This window comes from Aethalodelphis obliquidens, unplaced genomic scaffold (assembly GCF_003676395.1).
Source record: "Aethalodelphis obliquidens isolate GAN/ISIS:26980383/991018 unplaced genomic scaffold, ASM367639v1 scaffold50, whole genome shotgun sequence".
NCBI classification, from domain to species: domain Eukaryota; kingdom Metazoa; phylum Chordata; class Mammalia; order Artiodactyla; family Delphinidae; genus Aethalodelphis; species Aethalodelphis obliquidens.
In genome coordinates this window covers 12,055,435-12,078,782 of record NW_020837994.1, presented here as the reverse complement: position 1 = coordinate 12,078,782, position 23,348 = coordinate 12,055,435, and the positions used below count along the sequence as shown (strand labels likewise).

Sequence of the window (23,348 nt, the reverse complement as noted above, 5' to 3'; positions counted from 1 at the left end):
TCGAACCCGTGTCCCCTGCATTAGCAGGCAGATTCTCAAACACTGCACCACCAGGGAAGCCTCCCAATTCATCATTTTTAATGTGCTTTCCTGTATGGCACAAATGGAAAAACTAAAACAAAAGAAACACAAAAACAAATTATATTTGCCAGACACCTCTGCAGTTATATTTGAAAGATGCAAATGAGGCAGGGATCCTTTCCCTCTGCTTTGGCTGTTTTTGCTGCCAAGCACATTCTTGAAGACATTGGGTTTTCATCCTAGTATTCATTCACTAGTTCTATCTATCTATCAATCATCTATCAATTATAGGTGATTTACAATATTATATTAGTTTCAGATGTACAGCATAGTGATTCAATAGTTTTACAGATTTTACTCCATTTAAAGTTATTACAAAAATAATGGCTGTAATTCCCTGTGCTGTACAATATACCCTTGCTGCTTATCTATTTAATACATAGTAGTTTGTATCTCTTAATCCCATACCTCTATCTTGACCCTTGCCCCTTCCCTCTCCCTACTGGTAACAACTAGTTTGTTTTCTGTATCTGTAAGTCTGTTTCTGTTATGTTATATACATTAGTTTGGTTTACTTTTTTAGATTCCACATATAATTGATAACATACAGTATTTTTCTCTGACTTATTTCACTAAGCATAATACTCTCTAGGTCCATCCACATTGTTGCAAATGGCAGAATTTCATTCTTTTTATGGCTGAGTAATATACCAGCCATAAATATGTATATATTATATATCCATTCGTATATATATGTATATAGCCATTCATCTGTTGATGGACACTTAGGTTGCTACCATATCTTGCCTGTCATAAATAATGCTGCTATGAACAATGGGGTGCATGTATCTTTTCGAATTAGTCCTTCTTTTCTTCCTCTCTTTCTTTCTTTTTTTTTTTTTTTTTGCGGTACGTGGGCCTCTCACTGTTGTGGCCTCTCCCGTTGCGGAGCACAGGCTCCAGACGCGCAGGCCCAGCGGCCATGGCTCACAGGCCCAGCCGCTCCGCGGCACGTGGGATCCTCCCGGACCAGGGCACGAACCCGCGTCCCCTGCATCGGCAGGCGGACTCCCAACCACTGCGCCACCAGGGAAGCCCCCTTTCTTTCTTTTGATGCTTCCCCCAGGAGCAACCTGTCAGCCACCTTGGAAGTGGATCCTCTAGTTTTAGCCAAGCCTTCAGATGACTCCAGCCCAGGCCAAAATCTGGCTGAATTCCATGAGAATTCCAGAGCTAAGTTGTATAGCCAAGGCACTTACAGATTTCTGACTGATAGAAACCGCCAGAGATAACAAATGTTTATTGTTATTTTAAGCTGCAACAATAAGCACATGTTTATTGTTGTTTTATTGATGTTTTTAGGTTTGGGGTAACTTTTTAGGCAGCAATAGATAATTAATACAACAGGTTGAGAGTTTTGGCAGCAGCGGTGCTCTTGAAGCTAACATTCCAGCTTTCTATTTACAACTTTCCCAACTGGGGCAGAGATAGCAGTGACCTATCAGGCCTGTTTGGCCACATTGTACTGAGAGGCATTCTTGATCACCCAGCCTAATGCCCACTCCTCCAGTCCTTCCAATTACTTTGTAAACACCTTCTCTGTATTACATCTTTTTCTGCTTAAAATAGCTGAATTGGTTTCTGTTACCTGCAACTGAGCTTAACCAAATAAAAATACCCATCTCAAAGCAACAACTAACACTAGAGGCATTCCTGCTAAAGTCAGGAATAAGACAAGTAAGTTGGTTATTAACAGCATTATTTGATATCGATCTGGAAATGCTGTTTCATTTTAAGTCAAGATAACGAAATAAGTATTGCAAAGAAGGAGCCAAAATTGTCATTATATATAATAAGGTGATATAATTGTCTACCAGGGAAATTTGAATGAATAAGCTAAAAATAAAAACTATTAAGAAAGTTGAGTGGGTAAGTCAGTTAAAAATTAAACAAAAAAAAAATAGCTTTCCTATGTAGCAACAATAACCATTTAGAAAATATAAAAGAAGACATAATTTAGTCCAGTAGGAAAAAAATGCATGAAGTCACTGGGAAAAATAAATTTAATGCAATTTTCATGAAAATTCCAGCTTTTTTTTGAACTTGGAAAATTTTATAAAGTTATCTGGAAGAATAAATATTCAAATAGAGATTAAAAATTCTGAAAAGTAAGACTAACCAAAAAGGACTTGTCCTATGACATATTAAAATATATTATAAAATTGCATAAAAATGTAGTGATTTTGCTTCCAGAATGGTTAGACTGATCAATGAAATAGAAGAAAAAGACCAGAAATAGATTCAACTTTATGTAAGAATTTAATATCTGGTATACATGTTGGGAAATCAGTGTGGCAAGTATGAATTGTTCAATAAATTATATTGTGGCAAATAACTTTTTGAAAAAATTATATTCCTATGTCACATTTTATACTAGAATAAATTCCATTTGGAGCTAAACGAAATAATCACTTGTTAAAAACTCTTAGTAAATTATAAATAGAAGTAATTAAAGAAGTTCTAAAACATGTAGGTAAATATCAGTATTATTTAGGCTAATAAAGCCTTTTTAGGCTTAACATCAAAGCCAGAAACCAGGAAGAAAATTTTGATAGATTGACCATTTAAAAATTATAGCAAAACAAGAAGTTTTTACCCCTTTCCTCCCCCAGTAAATGATCAACTGGGGGAAAAATTGTAAAATATATAAGAGACAAAGGTATGTTTTCCTTATAATGCAAAGAGTTCATATAAATCAAGAAGGAAAAAGACAGATATTTTCCCTGAAAAACATTTTCTCCTACCTCAGAGAAAAATGGGCTAAGGAGGTAAAAAGGCTATTCACATTAGAAATCAATTGGTCATGTGAAAAACATTCAACCTTCTAATAATCAAAGAAATGCACATTCACAAAAAAGGATATCACTTTTAATTTTCGGATAGGCACGTTCTAAAAAGAACAAATCCACTCTCATGAGTGCATAGGAACTACATACCGTGACCACCACTGGGAAGGGATACCTTCCCATATGTAATAAGGGCCTATGTATAAAAACTTAGCCAGGGGCTTCCCTGGTGGCGCAGTGGTTGAGGGTAAGCCTGCTGATGCAGGGGACACGGGTTCGTGCCCCGGTCCGGGAAGATCCCACATGCCGCGGAGCGGCTGGGCCCGTGAGCCATGGCCGCTGAGCCTGCGCGCCTGGAGCCTGTGCTCCGCAACGGGAAAGGCCACAACAGTGAGAGGCCCGCGTATCGCAAGAAAAATAAAAATAAAAATAAGCATGTGGACCTATATTTAGTTGTATGAAAGATGTCCACAAAAGATGTCTACTCTCACAAAAGAGTAGAGCTCAAAGAACTAAAATAAACAATGTGTTGTTCTATGTCTGTACATAGAAAAACTCTATTATACACCAAAATTTTAACAACAGTTATTTTGAGGTAGATTATGGGTAATATCCTTCTACTTATTTGTACAGTTCTGCACTATCTGAATCTTTTGCAATGATCATTATAACCAGAAAAAAGAAAAACCAACTCTGAAGAAGGAGAGAATGAGAAGAATGAGGAGAAGAAAAGGGAGGAATGGTGAAAGGGAGGGAAAGGCATTTTCTGGGAGTTTTACCCTTGCTTCAGTTGATTTTTTTGTCTTCTGAGGCTACGTTGTAAAAACTTTCTTCTCTTTCAGTTTCCTACTTTCCTCTTAATCTAATTGGAGAGGCTCTTAAACAATGTATATTTAATCCAAAATCTTGTAATTTAGGGAAAAAATGATAAATCAATCCATGATCTTGATTTTGCCCAAGGAGAAAATGCAGTTTGATGGGATTACCAGCCACACAAAACACCTGTAGATCAAAATATGCCAGAATATTTATTATCTCAAACTGTTTGCTGTTCTACTTTAGCAAAACCTTTCCTAATAGGAAGGTTAAGAAGGACATGGAGGCCACTTATTTCTTCTTCTAGATACCATATGTTATGCTTATTTGTGCCCCTTGAAGAATTGTTTTCATTTGGTTGAGCTTTGTGTAATGCCTTCAGCTAAAAGTTGGAGACCGTCTTCATTCATTCATTCAACAAATATTTATTGAAGCCTCTCCTGTGCCAGGTGCTGTTCTGGAAAATTGGAACCTATCAGTGTCTAGCTTTCCTGGAACTTGCTTTCTATCGTTCTAAGAAACAGCCATATAAAGGTAGCTATTGGTGAGGCTATCTGTTACTTTATTCAGTATCCCACAGAAAAGTTTCTTTAAGACATGAGAACTGGAAAAGTAGTTGAGGAATTCATGTATACTTTACTCATAAGCAAATAAAGGAAAGTTTATTTATTTGTTTGGGTTACCAGGAAGCTTAGTCTATTGTTAGCTCAACTTGAGGAATTGTGTAAGATTTTATGTCCATCCTATTATAATACAAACTTTTCCTCCTTTCAGAACTCCTTATCTTCCTATTTCATCTATATTTTCACTGGCCTTGCTCTGTAAAAATTTGAGTTGTTTCACTGTATTCTAATGTATTTGTGAACTGCTTCAAATTTGAAATACCTTGTGGGACTAGAGGAACAAAATAACACCATGAGGAAACAGACAAATCCAGAATGTGGTGCATTTTTCAAGACAACTGACCTTGTCTCTTCAGAAAGCCAATATTAAGAAAAACTAAAACGTGGAAGGGACTATTCTAGTTTGACAAATGGGGGAAAAAGCAGTCGAATGCAATAAGTGAGCCATGATTGGATCCTGGTTCAAAAGAACATATCTGCTATAAAAGATGATTTTTGAGGAAAGCTGAGCAAATTTGAATATGGTATGGGTAATAGATATTAGCAAGATTGTTAATTTTCTCAAGACCTGATAATAGTATTATGACTATGAAATAGAATGTTCTTATCTTTAGAGGTGCATACTGCAGCATGTTTGGGTGGTGTGTCTTGTCTGCAACTTTGGGATGATTCTGCAAAAAAAAAAATGTTTTACAAACACTTATATACAGATAAAGCATATATGGCAAAATGTTAATTGTTGAATTGTTGAGTCTGGGTATTGGGTACTATTGTTGAATTAGAGTGGATACTGTAATATTCTTTCACATATTCTGTATATTTGGAAATTTTTATAATAAAAACTTGGAAAAATTAAATTACATATGAATGACTTATTCACCTCTTTTTTCTTCTAGTACTCTATAAGTGTTTGAGTGAAAAGATCTTGTGATATAGCGAAAGGGCAAAGGAGCAATTCCAAGAAGAATCTGATCAGCAGTCTTAAGTTCCAGGATAACGAAGATTATTCAAAAATTAGGTATCTAAATGATCAATTCTGAGCGATACTGGCTTCACTGGAGGTGGAAGCTAGAATACAGAGTATTGAGAAGTGAGGGCCGACCACTTTTTCAATAATTCCCAGGTTTGTTGTTATTTTTGCCGCTGTTACTATGACATCACTGGAGATCTGGAGATACTCCAGCTCCAGACCTCATTCGAACTCTCGCGATACTAGAGCCCGGTGGAGCGCGAAATGCGGTGGGAGGGGCTGGAACGAGATCGACTGACTTCCGGCCAGGCCGTTGTCTGGGTGGCGCGGTCGAGTCATCGTTGGGCCTCGCCGCTTCCATCTCTCTTCCCTCCACCGCTTACCGCCCCCCCGCCCCGGCGCGGGGGGTCGACCAGCCAAGTGGGGCGGGAGGCGACTCGGACCTTCCTCTTCATTTCGTTCTGGCCTGCTGCCCGGCTACCCGCTCTGGGTCCTTGGGACCAGCGAGGCCCGGTCTGAGGGGCCGGGGCCTACGTGGGCCCGCCGTCGGGCCCCATGAGGCATAGCCTGACCAAACTGCTGGCGGCCTCGGGCAGCGACTCCCCAACCCGCAGCGAGAGCCCGGCGCCGGTCGCGACCTGCTCGCTGCCCCCGGACTTGACCCGGGCGGCAGCGGAGGACGAGGGGACGGCGGCGGCCGGGTCTCCCGGCCGCAAACAGCCGCGCGGCGACGAGGGCGAGTCGGACGCCGGGAGGGGGGGCCGTGGCATCGTGGCCGCGCGCGCGCCCTCGCCCGAGGAGATGGAGGAGGAGGCTATCGCCAGCGTCCCCGGGGAGGAGACGGAGGACATGGACTTTCTGTCCGGCCTGGAACTGGCGGATCTGCTGGACCCCCGGCAACCAGACTGGCATCTGGAGCCCGGGCTCAACTCGCCCGGGCCCCTCTCCTCGTCCGGCGGAGGCTCGGATAGCGGCGGCCTGTGGAGAGGGGACGACGACGACGAGGCCGCGGCTGCCGAGATGCAGCGCTTTTCTGACCTGCTGCAGAGGCTGTTAAACGGCATCGGAGGCTGCAGCAGCGGCAGTGACAGTGGCGGCGGCGAAAAGAGGCGGAGAAAGTCCCCGGGAGGAGGCGGCGGCAGCAGCGGCAACGACAACAACCAGGCGACGACAAAGAGTCCCCGGAAGGCGGCGGCGGCTGCTGCCCGTCTCAATCGGCTGAAGAAGAAGGAGTACGTGATGGGGCTGGAGAGTCGAGTACGGGGTCTGGCAGCCGAGAACCAGGAGCTGCGGGCCGAGAATCGGGAGCTGGGAAAGCGCGTACAAGCACTGCAGGAGGAGAGTCGCTACCTACGGGCCGTCTTAGCCAACGAGACCGGACTGGCTCGCTTGCTGAGCCGGCTGAGCGGCGTGGGACTGCGGCTGACCACCTCGCTCTTCAGAGACTCGCCCGCCGGTGACCATGACTACGCTCTGCCCGTGGGAAAGCAGCAGCAGGACCTGCTGGAAGAGGACGACTCAGCCGGAGGAGTGTGTCTTCATGTGGACAAGGATAAGGTGTCGGTGGAGTTCTGCTCGGCGTGCGCCCGGAAGGCGTCGTCTTCTCTTAAAATGTAGGGTCAAGTAATCTGCTCTTTATCCGCGTTTACCCCTTTCAACTCCCTTACACCATGTAAAACACCTTAGTGGGACATCTTCACTGGACACATTTCAGAGGAGGAAAAAAAAGTAATATTGAATCTTTAAGTGTTTAGCTAAAAGCATGAATGTGACACTGTAACCAACTCCTAATGATAACATGTCACTATTAAATCTCTCTGACAGTTTCTTTTTTAGGTGATTTCCTTCCTGCCAGGCTCCGTTGTAGGGGTTACAGAACAGTCGTTCCCGCCTCACAACCTGGTAAGGATCCATCTCTTCACGTAACGCTCATGCTCTGCTGCTTAGTCTACTTTAATGGGCAACATCTCAATTTGTGTGTGTGTGTGTGATTTTTTTTTTCTTTTGTTTTTTGGAAGGTGGGAGGGAAATCTAATTTGGGCCCTGTCCACCCTGGAAACAGACTTGTGCTGGTCAATATTGTATTCAAGTTGCTTCTTCTGGTTGAAATAGCTGTTAATGTGTCCCCTTGTTCAGACTTGCGTGTACCTAGCTCTTCTGTCCCCAGTGTGGACATGGCCTTGGATGACATCGGTTCCAACTGTACACTGAAAGCTGCTAATAGAGATACAGTTTGGAGAAAGTGACACAGGTGAAGTTGAATGGAAGTTCCGAGTTGTACAAGGTGCAAATTGGAATTCCAATTTTAGAGCAACTTTTCAGAGGTTGACAATAAGTACTTGGGGCATACACAAATGTGATAGTTATTTTGTGGAGATGACAGAAATCTCTTAAATATTCAAGAATGCCTTTTAGTTTTCATAGATCTAGATATACAATCTATTCAGATTAATAGATTTTTATATCTCACCATTAGAGAAGTTGGAAATTAACATGCATATCAGACTCCTGTGTTAGTTACTTAAAGGAAGAATAAGAATGGTTAATGAAATGTTTCTTTGAGGACCAGCACAGTGATTTACCCTATCACTGAGTATGAATAAATTGTTGAACACCTTTATTTTTGTTGTATTAAAATTTTAGGTTAAATTTATGTATGATTAGATATTGAAGGTTATGAAATGTGAATGAAAACGTGTAAAGTGAGGCTTCACAAAGAATCTTATTCTCCATATTTCAAGGGTATTTGTCCTATTTAAAAGTAAGTTTTAAAATTGAGTGACTTAATGACACGATTGACACTTTTTCCAAAGTTGGGACATAGTCTTCCTTTGAAGTACTCTATTATCTATTGTCCAGTTGTATAGATTGAGTCACAGTGTCTTTCAGTGTAAGAGACATTAAGAAATTCTTTGTGAAACATCACTGTTTGATAAAGTATATACGTATTTAGCATCCTTGTTTTTCTTTGTGCTAAAGTGGATACAGCTGTTGGGGCAGAAGAGACGGGACCAGCTGCTGGCCACATTTCCTGCTTTATTTTAAAAGGTAGTATAAGAAATGAGGAAAAAGAGGTAATATCAGGGCTTCTGCTTTTATTTTAAAATGTTCATAATTAAAAAGTATTTTCCAGCAGTCCAAAGATGTAAGTTATCTTACATATAAAATGTTTTATTTTGTTGTTATTTGGTTATGAAAATGGAATCTTGTTCTTGCAGAACTGTAAATGTTTTGTTGCTAGATAATACACTTTTGAGACCTAACTTGGTCTCTGGTTTCCAGTGCATTACAGCATATTTTGTAAAATCATCTACTGCACTTGAGCATGAATGGATAGTAGCCAAACTCACAACCTGGAGTGATGAACCTGCTTATACCTAAGTGCAGGAGCAAGCCCCTCACAATGCAGCTGCATGGATTTTTAGTGCCTACTGAATTATATATATAAATATATATAAAAACCAAAAGTAGTTGGAAAAGTTATTTGAAATGACTAATTTGTGCTATCTTTATGGAATATGTTAATGTAGCTTTTTGAAACAGAAGCCTTGAATTGAAAGTTAATTAATACTTGAACATTTTGTATATATTTCTTTGTATATAATTTTGTGCAGTACCAATGACAAAAATATGGTGTCATAATAAAACCAGGTTTGTTGATCTTTCAGTCATGGGCTCAAATAATTTATTCATCTCTAACATGACATTAGAAAATAATGGATGAAAATAGGAAAAATGATTGTTGTTAATGCTGTGGGTTTTAAAAGGTTCTGGAAGCAGTAAGTGCGTTTTTCTAAAAATTATACCATTCCCTTGGAATATTTTCTTCCTAACGTCAATGATTTTCCTGCATTATTTGAAGTTTGGGGCTGGGGAGAAACAGTAGTCAAAGCTTTCTGAATTGGGATGATTTGACATTCCAAGTATAGATTTTTAGAATGTCATTTTATAAATGGCAGTTTTTGGAAATACTTGATTAAGAACTTTTGAAAATGGAGATTAGTGTCGACTATTTTAAAAGCTGCTTTGTTAGGTTGCTTCTGTTTTAACTGTCTTTTCTTAGTTTCCATCTCATTCTCTTTTTTTTCTAATTTTGGTAAATTAGTGATTTTGTCATTTTTTGCATCAACGTCATGGTCTTGTTTTTACATGGTATTGCATGTATTTAGGACCTATCTAACAGGGGCTTTAAATAAATTTGGTCATATTTATGTGTAAACATATTTTACTGTAAATGTTTGGGTTTCTGAATTTACAACAGATATGTTTATTTCAGTATGTAGTAAACAATATCTTAAAGTGTCCTATTCACTACTTGTTAATTAAAAAAGTTATGATTAATATGAAACTGTTGTCTTACTATTTTTAGAAAATTGTGTTCTGAATGATTAGTAGTTGGATAAAGGAGATTTCTGGAATATAATATGGATTTAGAAATTTTCAGGTTTGGCTCTGTTTACTGTAATGGATGAAAGCAATTTAGTGTTTGGGGAATCTTTTTTTTTTTTAATATTTTTTTCCTAATTGTGCCTCTGTGGCAAAATGATACAGCAAGTACTAAAGATGTAGCTTTTAATGTTTGTCTTCCGATGGTGACAGGAATTTATACATTAATTGAACTAACACATCATATTGACTTAATGTTTCTGCACTTCCTTGACCAAACCTAACTAAAAAGTCCACGTTTGTTAAAATGTAGTCACACCTCTGATATAATCCGACAAAAAGTGTTCGAAATATTTTAAATATTTGTGCATTTGATAATCACTAAATTAATCTCTCTCTCTTCTCTTTAAACAGCTTAGCAGTGTCTGCAAAAACGAATCTTTTCCTACAACCTGTTAACTGACTGGACTGATGGTAACAAAGTAATTGTGGGAGCCATGTCGGTCAAAAATTTGGCATCTGCTGAAAAAAATGAATGCCATTTTCAAGTTCCCAAATTACTTCTATACTGATTTCACTTTCCAGAAATGGAGATATGAAAAGATTCTCTGGAATCCTTGAAAGACTTAATAGAAATACATGAGACAAAGTTAATTTTGGAACAAAATTATACTTATTTTTGTCTTTCATGGGAGTGATACTCAGTTCTTTGCATACCTTTTAAAAATTGCAACCATTGGAGAAGAGAATGATAGTATTTCATCAAGGAATATTAGATTCTTTACATAATCAAGCGCACATTCTGTGGAATTAGATTTAGTGGAGTAGAATTACATAAACAGGCCATCAGTGATCACAGGCATATAATGAGTTTGTATTTATTTCCTGGAACATGAGAACTAATCTGAAGTACAGACAGACGTTGCTGAGTAGAATATAAAAGTTAATGTAAAGTCTTTAAAGAGTAGTCTTTTTAAATAGATGCATTGATTTGTCTGTATATCTTTGAAAAATTGATTATGATTAAATGTGTGGGTAGTTAATTGCGATTCAGGGTAATGCCAAGATGTGTGGATTCTGAGGTTTTTGGCTTCTTGAGCTTTCTCCGAGGACTTATTAAAAATATTTTGAGGTTTCTAATGAATGGTATACTAGTTTCTACTGTTTTATATTAAAATTTCTCTAGTATGTAAGGGCTTTAGTATTCTGGATGATGGGAGTGGCTTTTTTCATGGAATATGGTTGTTTTACTTAATTGAAACATTTTTCCAGTTCATTACAAGTGTGAAAAAACACTCAAAACTCTGGTTGTTTTATTTCATTTTTGTTGGATTATGTTAATACATTCTTTCACCTGGTCTAGACTGAGTCATTTTATCTTACTGACTCATTTGGGAAGTGTGCAGATGATAGAAGTGGGAGGGGGTAGGAGATAGGCTCTTAATCTTCTTTCCAGAATGATTCATCATAATAACTATACAGTTTGGTTATTGTATGGTGATACAAAAAATTTATTAAATCCATTCAGTTCCTTGTAAGTGTATTCGGTGTCTCTGATGCCAGGCAGCAAAGCGCATTCCCAGTGGCTTATGCTTATGTGATTGATGGATGCTCCTACAGTATGAACAGTACAGCTGGTTGTATTGTAACCAAAATCAGGTAGGCATCAACACTATTCGGTGACTATAACTACTGCTTTGATAGAATAGAGTGGATAATTCACTGATAATGAGTCATTACCTTTTAAAGTATGTGATTACCTAGTTCAGTATTTTGGAGGTATGCCTTTAAGCTAAACAATCTTATGACTAAGGTTGAATAGGTGGTAAAATATTTCCAAGTGTTTAGTTTTTTTCCCCAGGCTATCAATACAAAGTTTTGAGACCTTCCCAAATGGTTATATTTTTATATTTTACTGTACTGTTTTTTGTTGAGAAACCAGGTAGTTACCATTTAAGCCAGGGGAGGTCCTCCATTAGAAACTTGTAAAGTGTTTGTTTGGCCAGCACAGTACTTTTTACATGTTTGAACTTGAATACCTCAATACTCTCTGCCAGTCACGCCCTATTGTCTTATAATACCAGACTGAGCTCAGAGCTCTGACCTAGACTGCAAGTGGTCATTTACATGCAGTTTTAAAGTGCAGGAAAATTAAACTGGAGATAATTTAAATTTTATTCAGAAAGTAAATTTCTTTATCGTTTTCAATAAATCCTGTAATATTAGAGGAAAAATATTTTTTAAAGATAAAGGTTAAAAGAAAGTTGCCCTGTTCATTGCTTTGGTTACTCATAGTGTTTTTATTCCTAGTTTTTTACCTTTCCCCAATTTGTACATTCAGGATTTCTTAGTTAGCCGTTTTTCCCACTTTTTAAAAAGAAACCGGGTCACAGTGGACTTTCATAATTTTTTGTAGTTTTTGTTTGGCCATGCCACGTGGCTTGTGGGATCTTACTTCCTGAACCAGGGAATGAACCCGGGCCCTTTGCAGTGAAAGTGTGGAGTCCTAACCACTGGACCGCCAGGGAATTCCCAATTTTTTGTAGTTTTCTTGACCCAAAATTTGCCGAAATTCATCTTTTGCTCAATTTTCAGTTAATCTAATTTAAAAATCTGGTCACTTGGTGTTTTGAACATTCGTGTAGCTGTTAATATGTACAGATTTGAATTTTATTGGTGGCCCAACTTCGTTTAAAATGTGCCATCAAATTCTGTTTCCTGGGCTTACCTGGTGGCACAGTGGTTGAGAGTCCGCCTGCCGACGCAGGGGACACGGGTTTGTGCCCCAGTCCAGGAGGATCCCACATGCCGCGGAGCGGCTGGGCCCGTGAGCCATGGCCGCTGAGCCTGCGCGTCTGGAGCCTGTGCTCCGCAACGGGAGAGGCCACAACAGTGAGCGCAAAAAAAAAAAAATTGTTTCCTTTTTACCCACTGAGGTCAAACCCCTCTGGCTTCTAATGTACCATAGTCTGGGGTTTACAAATTAATATCTTAATTTAAGTATAGTATAACATGAACCTTCTTTTTTAAAGCCAAATAACTGCACAGAATAAATTTTGAAAGACAGGTTTAAATAGTTTGTTTACTGTGACAGAATTGAAGTAAACTATTTTCCTGACTGAGGCAGTGTTCTTCAGGTCTTAGCTAAAAATGACTGTTTCCTTAAATTGTAATGCAGATCACAGCAGGCTCGCACAAATTTGCCCCCTGACCAAAAGTTTTGGTAAAGTACATTTGTAGCAACAGGTTTAAAGTAACATGTTCTTTGGCTTATGTTGCCCATTTCTACTAACTGGGAAGATGATTTAAGAAAAATATGGTAGAAGACAGATGTTAGAAATCGTTTTTGGTTGCAGAAACCATTGTAAATTTTTGTATGTTTATAGATGGTGGTATGCTAGGGAGTTAAGTACGGTGGGAGTGTTTAAGGATAAGTAAGGAAACAATTTGCGCTAAATTATCCATTTAGTAATATCAGTGGGTTTTGAATTATCTAAGTTCATTACACCATTCTCTCTTTTTAAAGGAGTCTAATTCAGTAATTTGGGTTTCTTATTTTGGAAGTTAGGAATTTTAATTTTTTTTTACTGTGATAAGTAGAACTCTGCTTTAAATAAAAATGACAGCACACATAAAATGTATAATTTTGGGTCAGACAGCTTTATCGTGGTATTTTAGCTTGTAAAATAAAGTTTTTTGGGTTTTTTTTTTGCCTTTTATATATGTTTTTCCTAGTTGTAAAGGTAAAGCATATTCATTTCAGAAAGCTGGGATTATCCAGAAGGGAATCAGAATGAAAAGAAAAATCAGCCTTAATTTTATAACCCAGAGAATATCCACAGTAAAATACAGATTCTTTTGTCTGATAATTGGGATCATTTTTTTTATCAAACATAGTTTGATAGGGAATTTTGTTTTATAATGTTTCAATTTGTTTTTTTTTTGACCTCGCCACGTGGCTTGCGTGATTCTACTTCCCCGACCAGGGATTGAACCTGCACCCTCAGCAGTGAAAGTGTGGAGTCCTAATCACTGGACTGCCAGGGAATTCCCTTGTATTTTATTAATTAAATTTTACATCTTTGGCTGTACTGCTTTCTTTAAGGGCCACTGAAAGCCTGTCCCACTCTCAGAGCTGCCTTTTTTAGGTGAGAGGCTAAATCCTTTCATATAATTTTAAGTAGCATAAGATTATTTAACAGATATATCACTATATTTGAAAAGAATAGTTAAGATGCTTGTGAATGTGGTCTTGGATGACACAAATATTGTTTGGTATGACTGGCTTGTTTCATAAGAAAGTGTTGGTCTAGCTCTGCATTGTGTAATACTGAGGCTATTATCCACATGTGGCTAAACAATTTAAATTAATTAAAATAAAAGATTCAGTTATTCAGGTGCACTAGTCAAATTCTGGGTCCTCAGTAGCCACGTACGGCTAGTGTTAACATATCAGTCGTATATAAAATATTTCCTCATCATCACAGAAAGTTTTGTTGGCCAATGCTGATTTAGATGCTGTTACATGAGAAAATGGTTTCAAGAACTGAGATGAAAATTTTTAGGAAGGGAAACACAATAGATCATTTCAAAAATTTAAATGATCTATCTTAGGAATTGAGGAATAGACCTAGGATATTTCAAAAAACAAAACCAGAAACAATAGGAAGAATATGGCTACCTCAAATTTGAGTGCCTGATGACAGGTGCTACGTTAAGTCAACTTACATATATGATACCAATCTTGAGTGAGGTTACTGATGAGGAAACTGAGGGCCAGAGAGATCAGTTAACTTGCTTAGCATCATACAGCCAAAAAAAAATGACTCAGGTCTATGTGCTTCTCAAGAACTATACCACACTAGATGAAAGCTTCAAAGATAGAATTTACCTTAATCTTATGAGTATAGCTTTCCAATGTTATAAATAAGATGACTTTTGAAGTAGGTAACTATCATTAGGACAGCTCAAGCTGAGCCTGAATAATCATCTGTGAAGAATACTGGGAATTGATCCCTCTGTAAGGAATGTTTTTAAATATGTTCTAAGATTCTATGAAAGAATAATACCTATGGAAACAGTGAATTGAGAAAATGAAGTGTAATGTTTCTGTAGTGTATTGATACTCCCCACCCTGGCCCCTGCCATTTTCATTCCTGTTTGGATTCTTTGAGGTTTTCAGTGAAAACTGCTATGTGGTTTTTTCCCTGTTACAGACCAAACTGCCTAATGTAAAGGAGTAGAGCAAGCAATGTGGGAGAGATGGTATTGGGAACACTAGAGAAGTAGGCTCTTGGCTAAGTGGGTAGTGTTGAATAATTTATTCAGCCTTTTGTTGTAGATCCCAGAATTGTACCTCATGTAATAAATTACAAGTCTTATTTATTCATACTTAGATGTAGGTTATTTTTACAGTTTTATTTTTGTGTACAGATTTGCTTAACCATCACTGAATTTCTAGGTCAGGTTCAGGTAACTGAAGAGCCTTTATAAGTAGTTTATATTGTCTAGACCCAAGGTATGCTGCAAACACAGTCTGGAGCAAAATGGGAAATAACATCTTTCTAAAGACAGGCTTAGAAATCCTAATCCAGTAATTTAAGATGTTTCCTTTCTCGGGTAGCAGGGCTGAGTTATACCTGTAAGAAAACATTGAGACAGTTCACTAGAAAAGACAGTTGTATCAAGTGGCAAATCTGTGTACAATACATATTAATTCCAGAAGTCTTAAAACTAGCTTAGGTAAAGACTGAGGTAATGCTATTCTCTTCAATGTCTATTAGTCATAAAAACTGTCCTTTTCTGCGTTTCACCTCTGGAAGCTCATATAGTATAGATTGCTTGGTACAAGAGTTCATCAGAGAATAACTGAATTATTTTGGCTTATAGCGAGACATTTTCTGATGGAATTTTCTTTTAGAGGAAGTAGTCAAACCCTAAGAACATTATGCATATAATGTAGTTTTCATGCTAGTCACAGTACTTTTTGCAGCTTTGTAGCTAGTATTCAATATATAAAGCTAAGAACCTGAACTACACACCCAAGAGGTAGTGTGATGAATTTCTAGAAGTGTTTTCAAATTCTTGAGAAGTATTCTTTGATTACCCAGAAAAAACAAGTCTTGTTAACTCTTTCAAGTCAAACAGGTAACATTGCCTTAAAAATAGAAAATGTACTTGCTGTTTTAAAGTTTGCATTTTCTAGGCAATCATTTATATATATTACTAAAGTTTTTCGATAATTATGGAAAGCATTCCTACCTGGCTGCTAGGCCACCATTCACAGGGATAGCCAAGAAAACAGGGTACAGGCCACCAAAAACAAGACCAACCAGTCCACCTCGTGTTATGGTACAGGTTTCACAATGTAAATCACCTAGGAAATAAATTAGTTCTGCAAATGAATAGTCAAGCAAACATTTAAAGAATGCAAGGTCCCCTTTTATGTATCACAGATACTCAATTTTCAGGCAGTAATACAGCAAATGCATGTCTATAAGGCATGTTAAAAGGTATAATTACACATATGGATAATCTAAAACAGCCAGGAATAACTGATAAAACCATCTTAGGAAAAATTCCCTAATTTGTTTTGAACTTGAATATAATACTCAGTTTGCACTGCTTCTAGCTTTTTGTGCATGTATTAACAAACCTGAGCTAATATTTTTGTCTTTAAGAAATTTTTAAACCCATGGGAAATTTAAGTTTGATTTATCTTACATTTTTACATTATGCAGTGTGATTTCATTTTTATAAAATTGTTTATTCATTTCCAGATTAGTACAAGGTATTAAAAATAGAAAGCTACACTAACCTATGTTTTCACTCATTCTGTTCAGTTTATTGTGCAATAGGTTTCCCTGCACATAAAAATTCTTTTCACACTGATCTTGGGGATTCAAGCAAATACTCATCTAATTTAAATAAATCTGAAGTAGCACTTAAGAGAATTTAAATGGACTGCCTCCCTACTACCACCTATGGTAATAATTTTTTTAATTATCAATCAGAAATTCTTTCATGATTTAGCTGTACTTGGAGTACTGAGCAAATATGGTGAACTGTCCAAAGGAAATCAAGTCTCCATGTATTTGATAACTATTGCACATATACACATTTAGTGCTTTTAGAGATTTAGTGATTTTTATGGGAACAAGATAAAGAGTCTTGTTCCCATAAAAATTTTTTTCCCCTTAAGAAAATTCTATAATTTTTAAAAAATTAAGGCAGTCAGCATTTAAAAAAAAATAAAGTTTCCAAATATTTCTTACTAAACACTGTAGGAGAGAGAAGTTAGACAAAGGAAAGTATTTAGAATTACTGTGTATATATTTTACTTGTTTGGTAGACCATGCTAATCTGAATTAATTGCTGCTTTACATAGAGAGGCTAGCAAGGTTCAGTCTTATCCAAGCAGTGACTGTATTACAGCATATAGCCAATTGCTACAATTATTTAAGGATTAATGTAAGGTGCAAATAATGTACATATACCAAAGCAAACTAGCTGGTGACAGTGAAATAGAATTTACCTGTATTCAAAGGTAAACTTACAAAACCTTTGAAAGATACGTGTGCCATCAAAAATGGGATCACTGCCATTGGTAAGCCAGCAGCTACAGGAGCCTGTGTCACATGTAGGATGCGTCGAAAGAGACTATTTGCTATTAGGCCACAGAGGGCAGCATTAAGTCCAATATATGTTGATCCATTTTCAAGCAGATTCCTGAGTCGGTGAGAAAAAACAGTAACTCTTTTTGGCTGTATTGCGTGTGTTAGCTCTCCAACAATTCTGGCATATGTTACAGAACTTATCAGGACTTTAGGATTAACAGGATCCAACATTTATATCTTATAGCTCTATAAAACAAAAACCTTTTAAAATCATTGTTTTACATATAGATTTTTATTCTAAAAGGCTTTGAATCTGGTCAACACTTTAAGGATACAGTGATACATTTAGTTTCGCTAAATGTATTGTGGGAATTTGCAAAGAATATTGGTATGGAAATTCCACCATCCCCCCACCAAGTATATAGCAGGGAAGAGCTTCTGAAGAGTCTGACTTGGATGCCTCTCTAGGCTCCCACAATACCCAATAGTTAACTTCTGTAGCAAAACACATTATAAGGTGGTACTAGCTTATCACAGATTTACCTGTCAGGCTTCCCAACTAGCCTGTAAACAACTTGAAGACAGTGGATACAAAGATATAAATATTTCAACAGCACCTGGCACACAGAAGGCATTCAATAAGGTGAAATTGATGTTTCCTTTTACTCTTCCTTGAAGCATTAGAGTCAGGATTAGGGGGTGGAGCAGTACTAACATTTAAGGGATCCTCTAGGCTAGGTACTTTTTATAAGAGCTCACTGAAATAAGAATAAATTGATGTTTTGGGATAGTAAGTGGTAGAACTGGTTTTTAAGGAAGGCATGTATGAGATTTAAAATGCATGTTCTATGCATTCTTTAGTTTTGGGGAAAAAAACTAAAACTGCTGAATATTGAAAGTATCCAATTCAAAGCCTTCAGCCTATCACTTAACTCCTCTACCATCTGCTTTGCTTCCTGTAACACAGGCGTCAACCTCTTAATTTTCTCATTACTCTTAATTAGCCAAACTAGCCACACACAATATCCCCTCTAACTTCTATGGTTAACACTCAAGACAGGTTTTCTAGGAATTCCTAATTGAGCTTTCTACATTGTGTAAGGTACTACTTTTCTTACCTGTCACTTTGCAATCACAATGGTACTTGTCATTCAATCATTGAGCACTTATTGCATGCCGCAGACTTGGTGATGAAGGCACAAAAAATTATCTTCGGTGTTTTCATAGTTTATTATTGGAGAATGAAAGATACGTAAACTTGATATATTGGATTGGCCAAAAAGTTCGTTCGGATTTTTCCATGAAAAATGCGAACAAACATTTTGATCAACCCAGTATAACAAAAGTATTAAAATGGTAATGTTAGTACAAGGGAGGCAGTTTAGAAACTTAGGGTACATAAGACAATATTTAAATTGTGATGAGGGCCTAGAGAGCTACCAAACAACAAAACACATGAATGTGAAAAGACCTGTGTATTCTTGTGGGAGCTGAGGGAATGGGAAACTCGAGCACTTCCTCTAAAATATTTTTATTTTATCTTCATAACAATACTGTGAAATATGTATTATCTTCATTTTTAGTCATAGGAACAAATGCCCATATATATTACATATTATATACATTGTAATATTATATATATATAATTATATACATTGTAATATGTTGATATATTAATGTTAAATATTATTAAAAATTACATAAATAAGTACCTAAATATAACAAGGAGTGTAACTGGAATCTGAATAGCAACGTTTGCTGTCTCCCAACCAGATTTTAATTTCCTGTGGCTTAAAGTCACATTGTTCAGTTAATAATTCAATACAAAATTGTTACTATCTAGCAGCCCCATTGCCAGTCAGTATTCCCAAAAAGTGCCTATACAATTAGAAACGTGAACTCAAGATTTTTTGGCAAGATAATACCCATAAAGTAACTAGATACATGAACTAACACATGAAATATAAGACCAGAAATAACAAGTGGCAATGAAATAGATGGCACATGAAATTATTTTGTAGATTAGAAAGTGAAGTGTTTGATACTAAAGTTTCATACACTTAAGAACTTTTCAAATAACTATTAAACATATCTAAATTGGTAATGCAAGAAATGAGGATTCAAACTTAGGAGAACTAGGATAGATAAAATAGAAGCAGAGGAAAAATAGTGAACAAAGATGAGATGCTGTCATCTGCCCTGTTCAGGTGCCACTGTTCAAAAGCAGTTTATTCCAAATTAAAGCTTACTTTGCAGTTCCAGATTACTTCCCCATTATTATTTCTAATTTGGTGAAAGTCCCAGTAACACAGCCTGCTTGCTTCTCTTCAAGGCTGTCACATCTCTATTCTTCCTGGCTTTCCCTACCTTACTGGCCTGGAAACATGGGCACATGTCTTTTATTTGCTTAAAAAATTTCTGTTTACCTCTGGAAAACAATAACAAAAACGATGTACACTGTGTGTTTGTGGTGGGGGGAAAGGGAGGTTGGATATACATCTTATTACTGCTCTTGGTTTATGGGTTCTCCCTTGTTGATCTGGTGTCAGCAAGATTGGAATTTGTGCAAGATAGTAAGATTATACTTCCAAAATGTATTTCAAATCTATCCTTTTTTCACTTCAGCTGCCACCACCACTCACCAGGATTACTATGCCAGTTTTGCTACTGGTCGTCTTCCTTTTCTCGCCTACCTTAAATCTACTTTCCAAAAAGCAACTGTAATGTTCTTTGGAAATGTTAGCTGGATCATTCCCTGCTTAAAACTCCTGTTCCTTCAACCTTATGCCCACTTCCCTTGTACTTTAGTAACACTGGTTCCTCAAATATGACAAACTCGTTGCTCTCTGTGGCCTAGGCATATGCCATTCCTTCCTCTTCCCCAGGCTGACTCTTCTTCATCCTTTTTGGTCTCAGATTTTCAGTTTAAATGGAATGTTAGAGAGGCTGCCTGAAGAACATTTTGTGGGAGAGTACTGGAGTTCACTCAGCGTTGTCTTCAAAGATCAGTATGTTTCCTATATAAATTTAATAATATCTTAAAGATCTTTTAGCCATGATCCCATTTCTCTGACATTCCTTGTCTAGTTATGTGTGTTACATGGCACTCTCTTAGACTGGTAAGTGTAGTGATAGAAATGAATTGAGAAAGAAGACAGTTTAAAGGTTTGTTATTTAAATTAGTCCATAAATATATACATCTGCCTATACTCTAAGCCAGATGGAAAAACTGGGAGAAATGAATTTTAGCCTTGACTTAAAGGAAAATGGCTAATCTCTCTGAGCCTTGGTTTTCTCATCAACGTAATAAAAAAAATCTCAATTTCCTTCTGACATTCTATGTTTGTTTATATTCAAACCAAATAAATTTGAGATGAATCAATGATGAAAGTCCACCTGATAAAAGAATTTTTTAATTAAGAAGGGATCTTACCTTTCTGCTTCTGGAAGTTGGTTAATTTTTCTGGTTATGATTTCAATTAAGTTCTTCTTGACAGTACCATCTGGTTTATGATTTTCCATCTTGAGCCTTAAATTAAAATGTCATTTTTCAATAATGTGTATCTATAGAAAAACAGCAAAAGAGCTTATAAAAAGCCTTTGGAAGACCATAAATATTTAATTTTAAAAGAAGCAGCCATAGCTTTATTTCATAATCTGAAAAATTAATGCATTAGACACCCCCCAAAAAACCCCCACAATTCTATGAAATAGAAACCAGAACATGGAAGACAACACATAAAGCTTATAGGAAATACAGAATATCTTTGTAACCCTTAAAAATATTGTAAATTTGCAAACAGCACTAACCATAAAACACATAAAGCTAATATTAAACTAATAGTAACCAATTAAAATGACCTTGTGTTCATTTACAGATACCATAAAGATAAGCCAGTTGGGGAGAAGATGTTTGCAATGTAACTGACAAAGGAGTAGTTGGTACCCAGAATATGTAAAGTATTGAATAGTACAAATCAATAAGAAAAAGGCAACCAACCCAATAGAAAAACTGACAAAAAGTTTGAACAGGCACTTCACAAAGAGAAAAGTCAGACAATAAATATGAAAATATGTTTAACCACTATAATCAGGAAAATAGAAATTAAATTTCAATTACTGGCAAGAATGTGGGGTAACTGAAACTCATGTGCTGCTGGTGGAAGCATAGGTACAACCACTTTGGAAAAGGATTTGGTACTTAATAAGTAGAAGACACACACTCAGCAATTTCACATCTAGGTACACCCTAGAGCAGAGGTCAGCAAACTTCTCTAAAAGGGCCAGATGGTAAACATCTTAGGCTTTGCGGGTCACATAATGGTCTTTTGTCAAATACTTAAAAAAAAAAAAAACTTAAAAAATATAAAAAACATTTTGGCTGGCCGTAAAGAAACAAGCGATAGGCTTCGTCTGGCCCACAGGCAGGTAGTTTGTTGATCTCTGCGCTAGTTGAGGTGAATAAAAGATTAAGGAAATGGGTGAATGATTAATCTTAGCCTGAAGATTTAGGTCATTAAATAAGATTTCAGGGTAGCAGAGTTACGAAAATCAAAAAGTTCAGAAAGAACAGACAACATGACTCTGAAATTTAATTTTCTTGGTTCACTATTCATTTGCTACAAGATTAATTTATAACACTAATTTAACAAATATTTACTGGGTAGCCATTAGATGGCTTGGAAAATATTCAGTACACTGAATTTCATATCCCTAAACTTAAAGTTAACATAAGTAGTACAATGCAGGCTTAGAAATTTACGTCTGGGTTTCCCGGACTCAAACTTTTTGAGGGCCTTGGTTACAATAACGTTAAGATCTCTGCCTTACAGGAACTTTGAATAATTTTATGTTGGGGGGTTGGGGGTGTGGTGGAGAGAGAGATAAAAACAAGTAATCAAATTCAGTATATATAAAGTGTATAGTGTATATGTCTGAAATACTGTTACATCATAAAGTCCAGCCTAATGCTATCACTAGTTTTCTGTTCTGTGCTCTGCATATTGGTGAGGTTCCTGGTCCTGTGAACTAGCCATTTCTAAGGTGTCGCTATTAAAAGTCACCCTTAATTCGGTAAAAGTTCTGATCTGGCAGCCCGCAGTAGGCCACTGCATCCCGGTTAATAATAAATCCCTATCAAAGACAATGCCACGTTTAAATATTACAAACATTTCAAAAGGCTTTTGCACTAGCTATCTTCAAGATAGCTCCCGAGATAGACAAATGAGGAAAGTGGGGCCTCTGAAAATTAAATTAGGCCAAGGTCACCCTGTAAATTGGCAGTAAACCCGGCATTAAATTCAAGCACAGCCTTTTCATTTTTGCCCCCTGTAGGCTTAATTTAAATATAAGGTCTTTTTTTCTAGGGTGGAAAGTGTAGGGACCGATTCGGTGCGGTAGAACCGATTCCCCTCCTCCACTTGCGACTCAGTCCCGGGATCTCATTCCCACGCTGCGGTTGAACAGCATGTCACCACGCTGTGCTTCTCTTGATACTCGCCTTTTACTGCACCCTTTTACCCGGAATGCCGGTACCTTACGCTCTCCTCCCAGCAGTCACTGCCTCCATCAGCCACGCGAGTGCTCACTCCAACCTTTGCTCAAGTCGCCCGGGCGCAGCCATTTTGGCTGCCACGTGACACGGCCCAAGGCGGGCACTGGGTCGCTGCCGGGCCGCTGATTGGGCTTCCAGGACCGAGGTTGCGCTCAAGGGCCTTCTAGCAGTGGGAGGTGCTGTGCCGCGCAGCAATGAGGTTTGGAGACCGCGGAGGGTACTGGTTACAGCCTATCCACGCCTCAGGATAGAGACTGCAGAAAATTGTGAAATTTCCGGATGAAAACTGAGTGATCTTAAACCTGCCCCATTCGTTGAAAATCTACCTTAGGTATGTTACTTAAAACTTCCTGGCCAGTACATTATACTTCGTGTATTGACTTGGGATATATAAAAACTGCACAACCCTTGGCATACGAGATAGGTACTCAGTTAAAAAGAAGTCTAAAAGTACCTGAGATTTCTTTGCTCCATCGATAGTATATTCTCCCTTGGACCTTGAGCTCCTTGTGCCAT

At 37.6% G+C, this 23,348-nt stretch overlaps 2 protein-coding genes and 1 long non-coding RNA gene across 10 annotated transcripts; 1 reads left to right on the top strand and 2 right to left on the bottom strand.

The window, feature by feature from the left end:
• Positions 1 to 5,337, bottom strand: LOC113607843 (uncharacterized). The gene is made up of 3 exons (XR_003428116.1): positions 4,443 to 5,337; positions 3,647 to 3,869; positions 1 to 112 (listed from the first exon to the last, which is right to left on the bottom strand). It is a non-coding gene; the product is annotated as an uncharacterized LOC113607843 (long non-coding RNA).
• Positions 5,338 to 5,509: 172 nt separating this feature from the next.
• Positions 5,510 to 11,024, top strand: CREBZF (CREB/ATF bZIP transcription factor). 7 transcript variants are annotated; one of them, XM_027083559.1, is made up of 4 exons: positions 5,631 to 6,889; positions 7,101 to 7,178; positions 8,256 to 8,324; positions 10,077 to 11,024. In XM_027083559.1, exons 1-2 carry the CDS (start codon positions 5,832 to 5,834, stop codon positions 7,114 to 7,116), a joined length of 1,074 nt encoding a protein of 357 aa, XP_026939360.1. In that variant the 5' UTR covers positions 5,631 to 5,831; the 3' UTR covers positions 7,117 to 7,178; positions 8,256 to 8,324; positions 10,077 to 11,024. The 7 variants fall into 7 exon arrangements, with proteins under 7 accessions (XP_026939361.1, XP_026939362.1, XP_026939360.1 ...); XM_027083558.1 differs by having other exon boundaries at positions 7,101 to 7,527; XM_027083555.1 differs by having other exon boundaries at positions 7,101 to 8,324.
• Positions 11,025 to 14,968: 3,944 nt separating this feature from the next.
• Positions 14,969 to 22,931, bottom strand: TMEM126A (transmembrane protein 126A). Of its 2 annotated transcripts, none has more exons than XM_027083562.1 (5): positions 22,779 to 22,931; positions 20,712 to 20,807; positions 17,197 to 17,390; positions 15,924 to 16,038; positions 14,969 to 15,301 (listed from the first exon to the last, which is right to left on the bottom strand). In XM_027083562.1, exons 2-5 carry the CDS (start codon positions 20,798 to 20,800, stop codon positions 15,109 to 15,111), a joined length of 591 nt encoding a protein of 196 aa, XP_026939363.1. In that variant the 5' UTR covers positions 20,801 to 20,807; positions 22,779 to 22,931; the 3' UTR covers positions 14,969 to 15,108. The 2 variants fall into 2 exon arrangements, with proteins under 2 accessions (XP_026939363.1, XP_026939364.1); XM_027083563.1 differs by having other exon boundaries at positions 20,712 to 20,842; positions 22,779 to 22,911.
• Positions 22,932 to 23,348: the final 417 nt, after the last annotated feature.

Excerpts from the sequence above, each read along its gene's own strand:
- CREBZF (XM_027083559.1), top strand. The coding sequence starts at position 5,832 with ATGAGGCATAGCCTGACCAAACTGCTGGCGGCCTCGGGCAGCGACTCC.
- TMEM126A (XM_027083562.1), bottom strand. The coding sequence starts at position 20,800 with ATGGAAAATCATAAACCAGATGGTACTGTCAAGAAGAACTTAATTGAA. Across the intron at positions 16,039-17,196 it reads AAGTTTACCTTTGAATACAG|GTGATTTACATTGTGAAACC; the intron begins GTAAATTCTATT and ends TTTATTTCCTAG. Across the intron at positions 15,302-15,923 it reads AATGGTGGCCTAGCAGCCAG|GTATAACTCAGCCCTGCTAC; the intron begins GTAGGAATGCTT and ends GTTTTCTTACAG.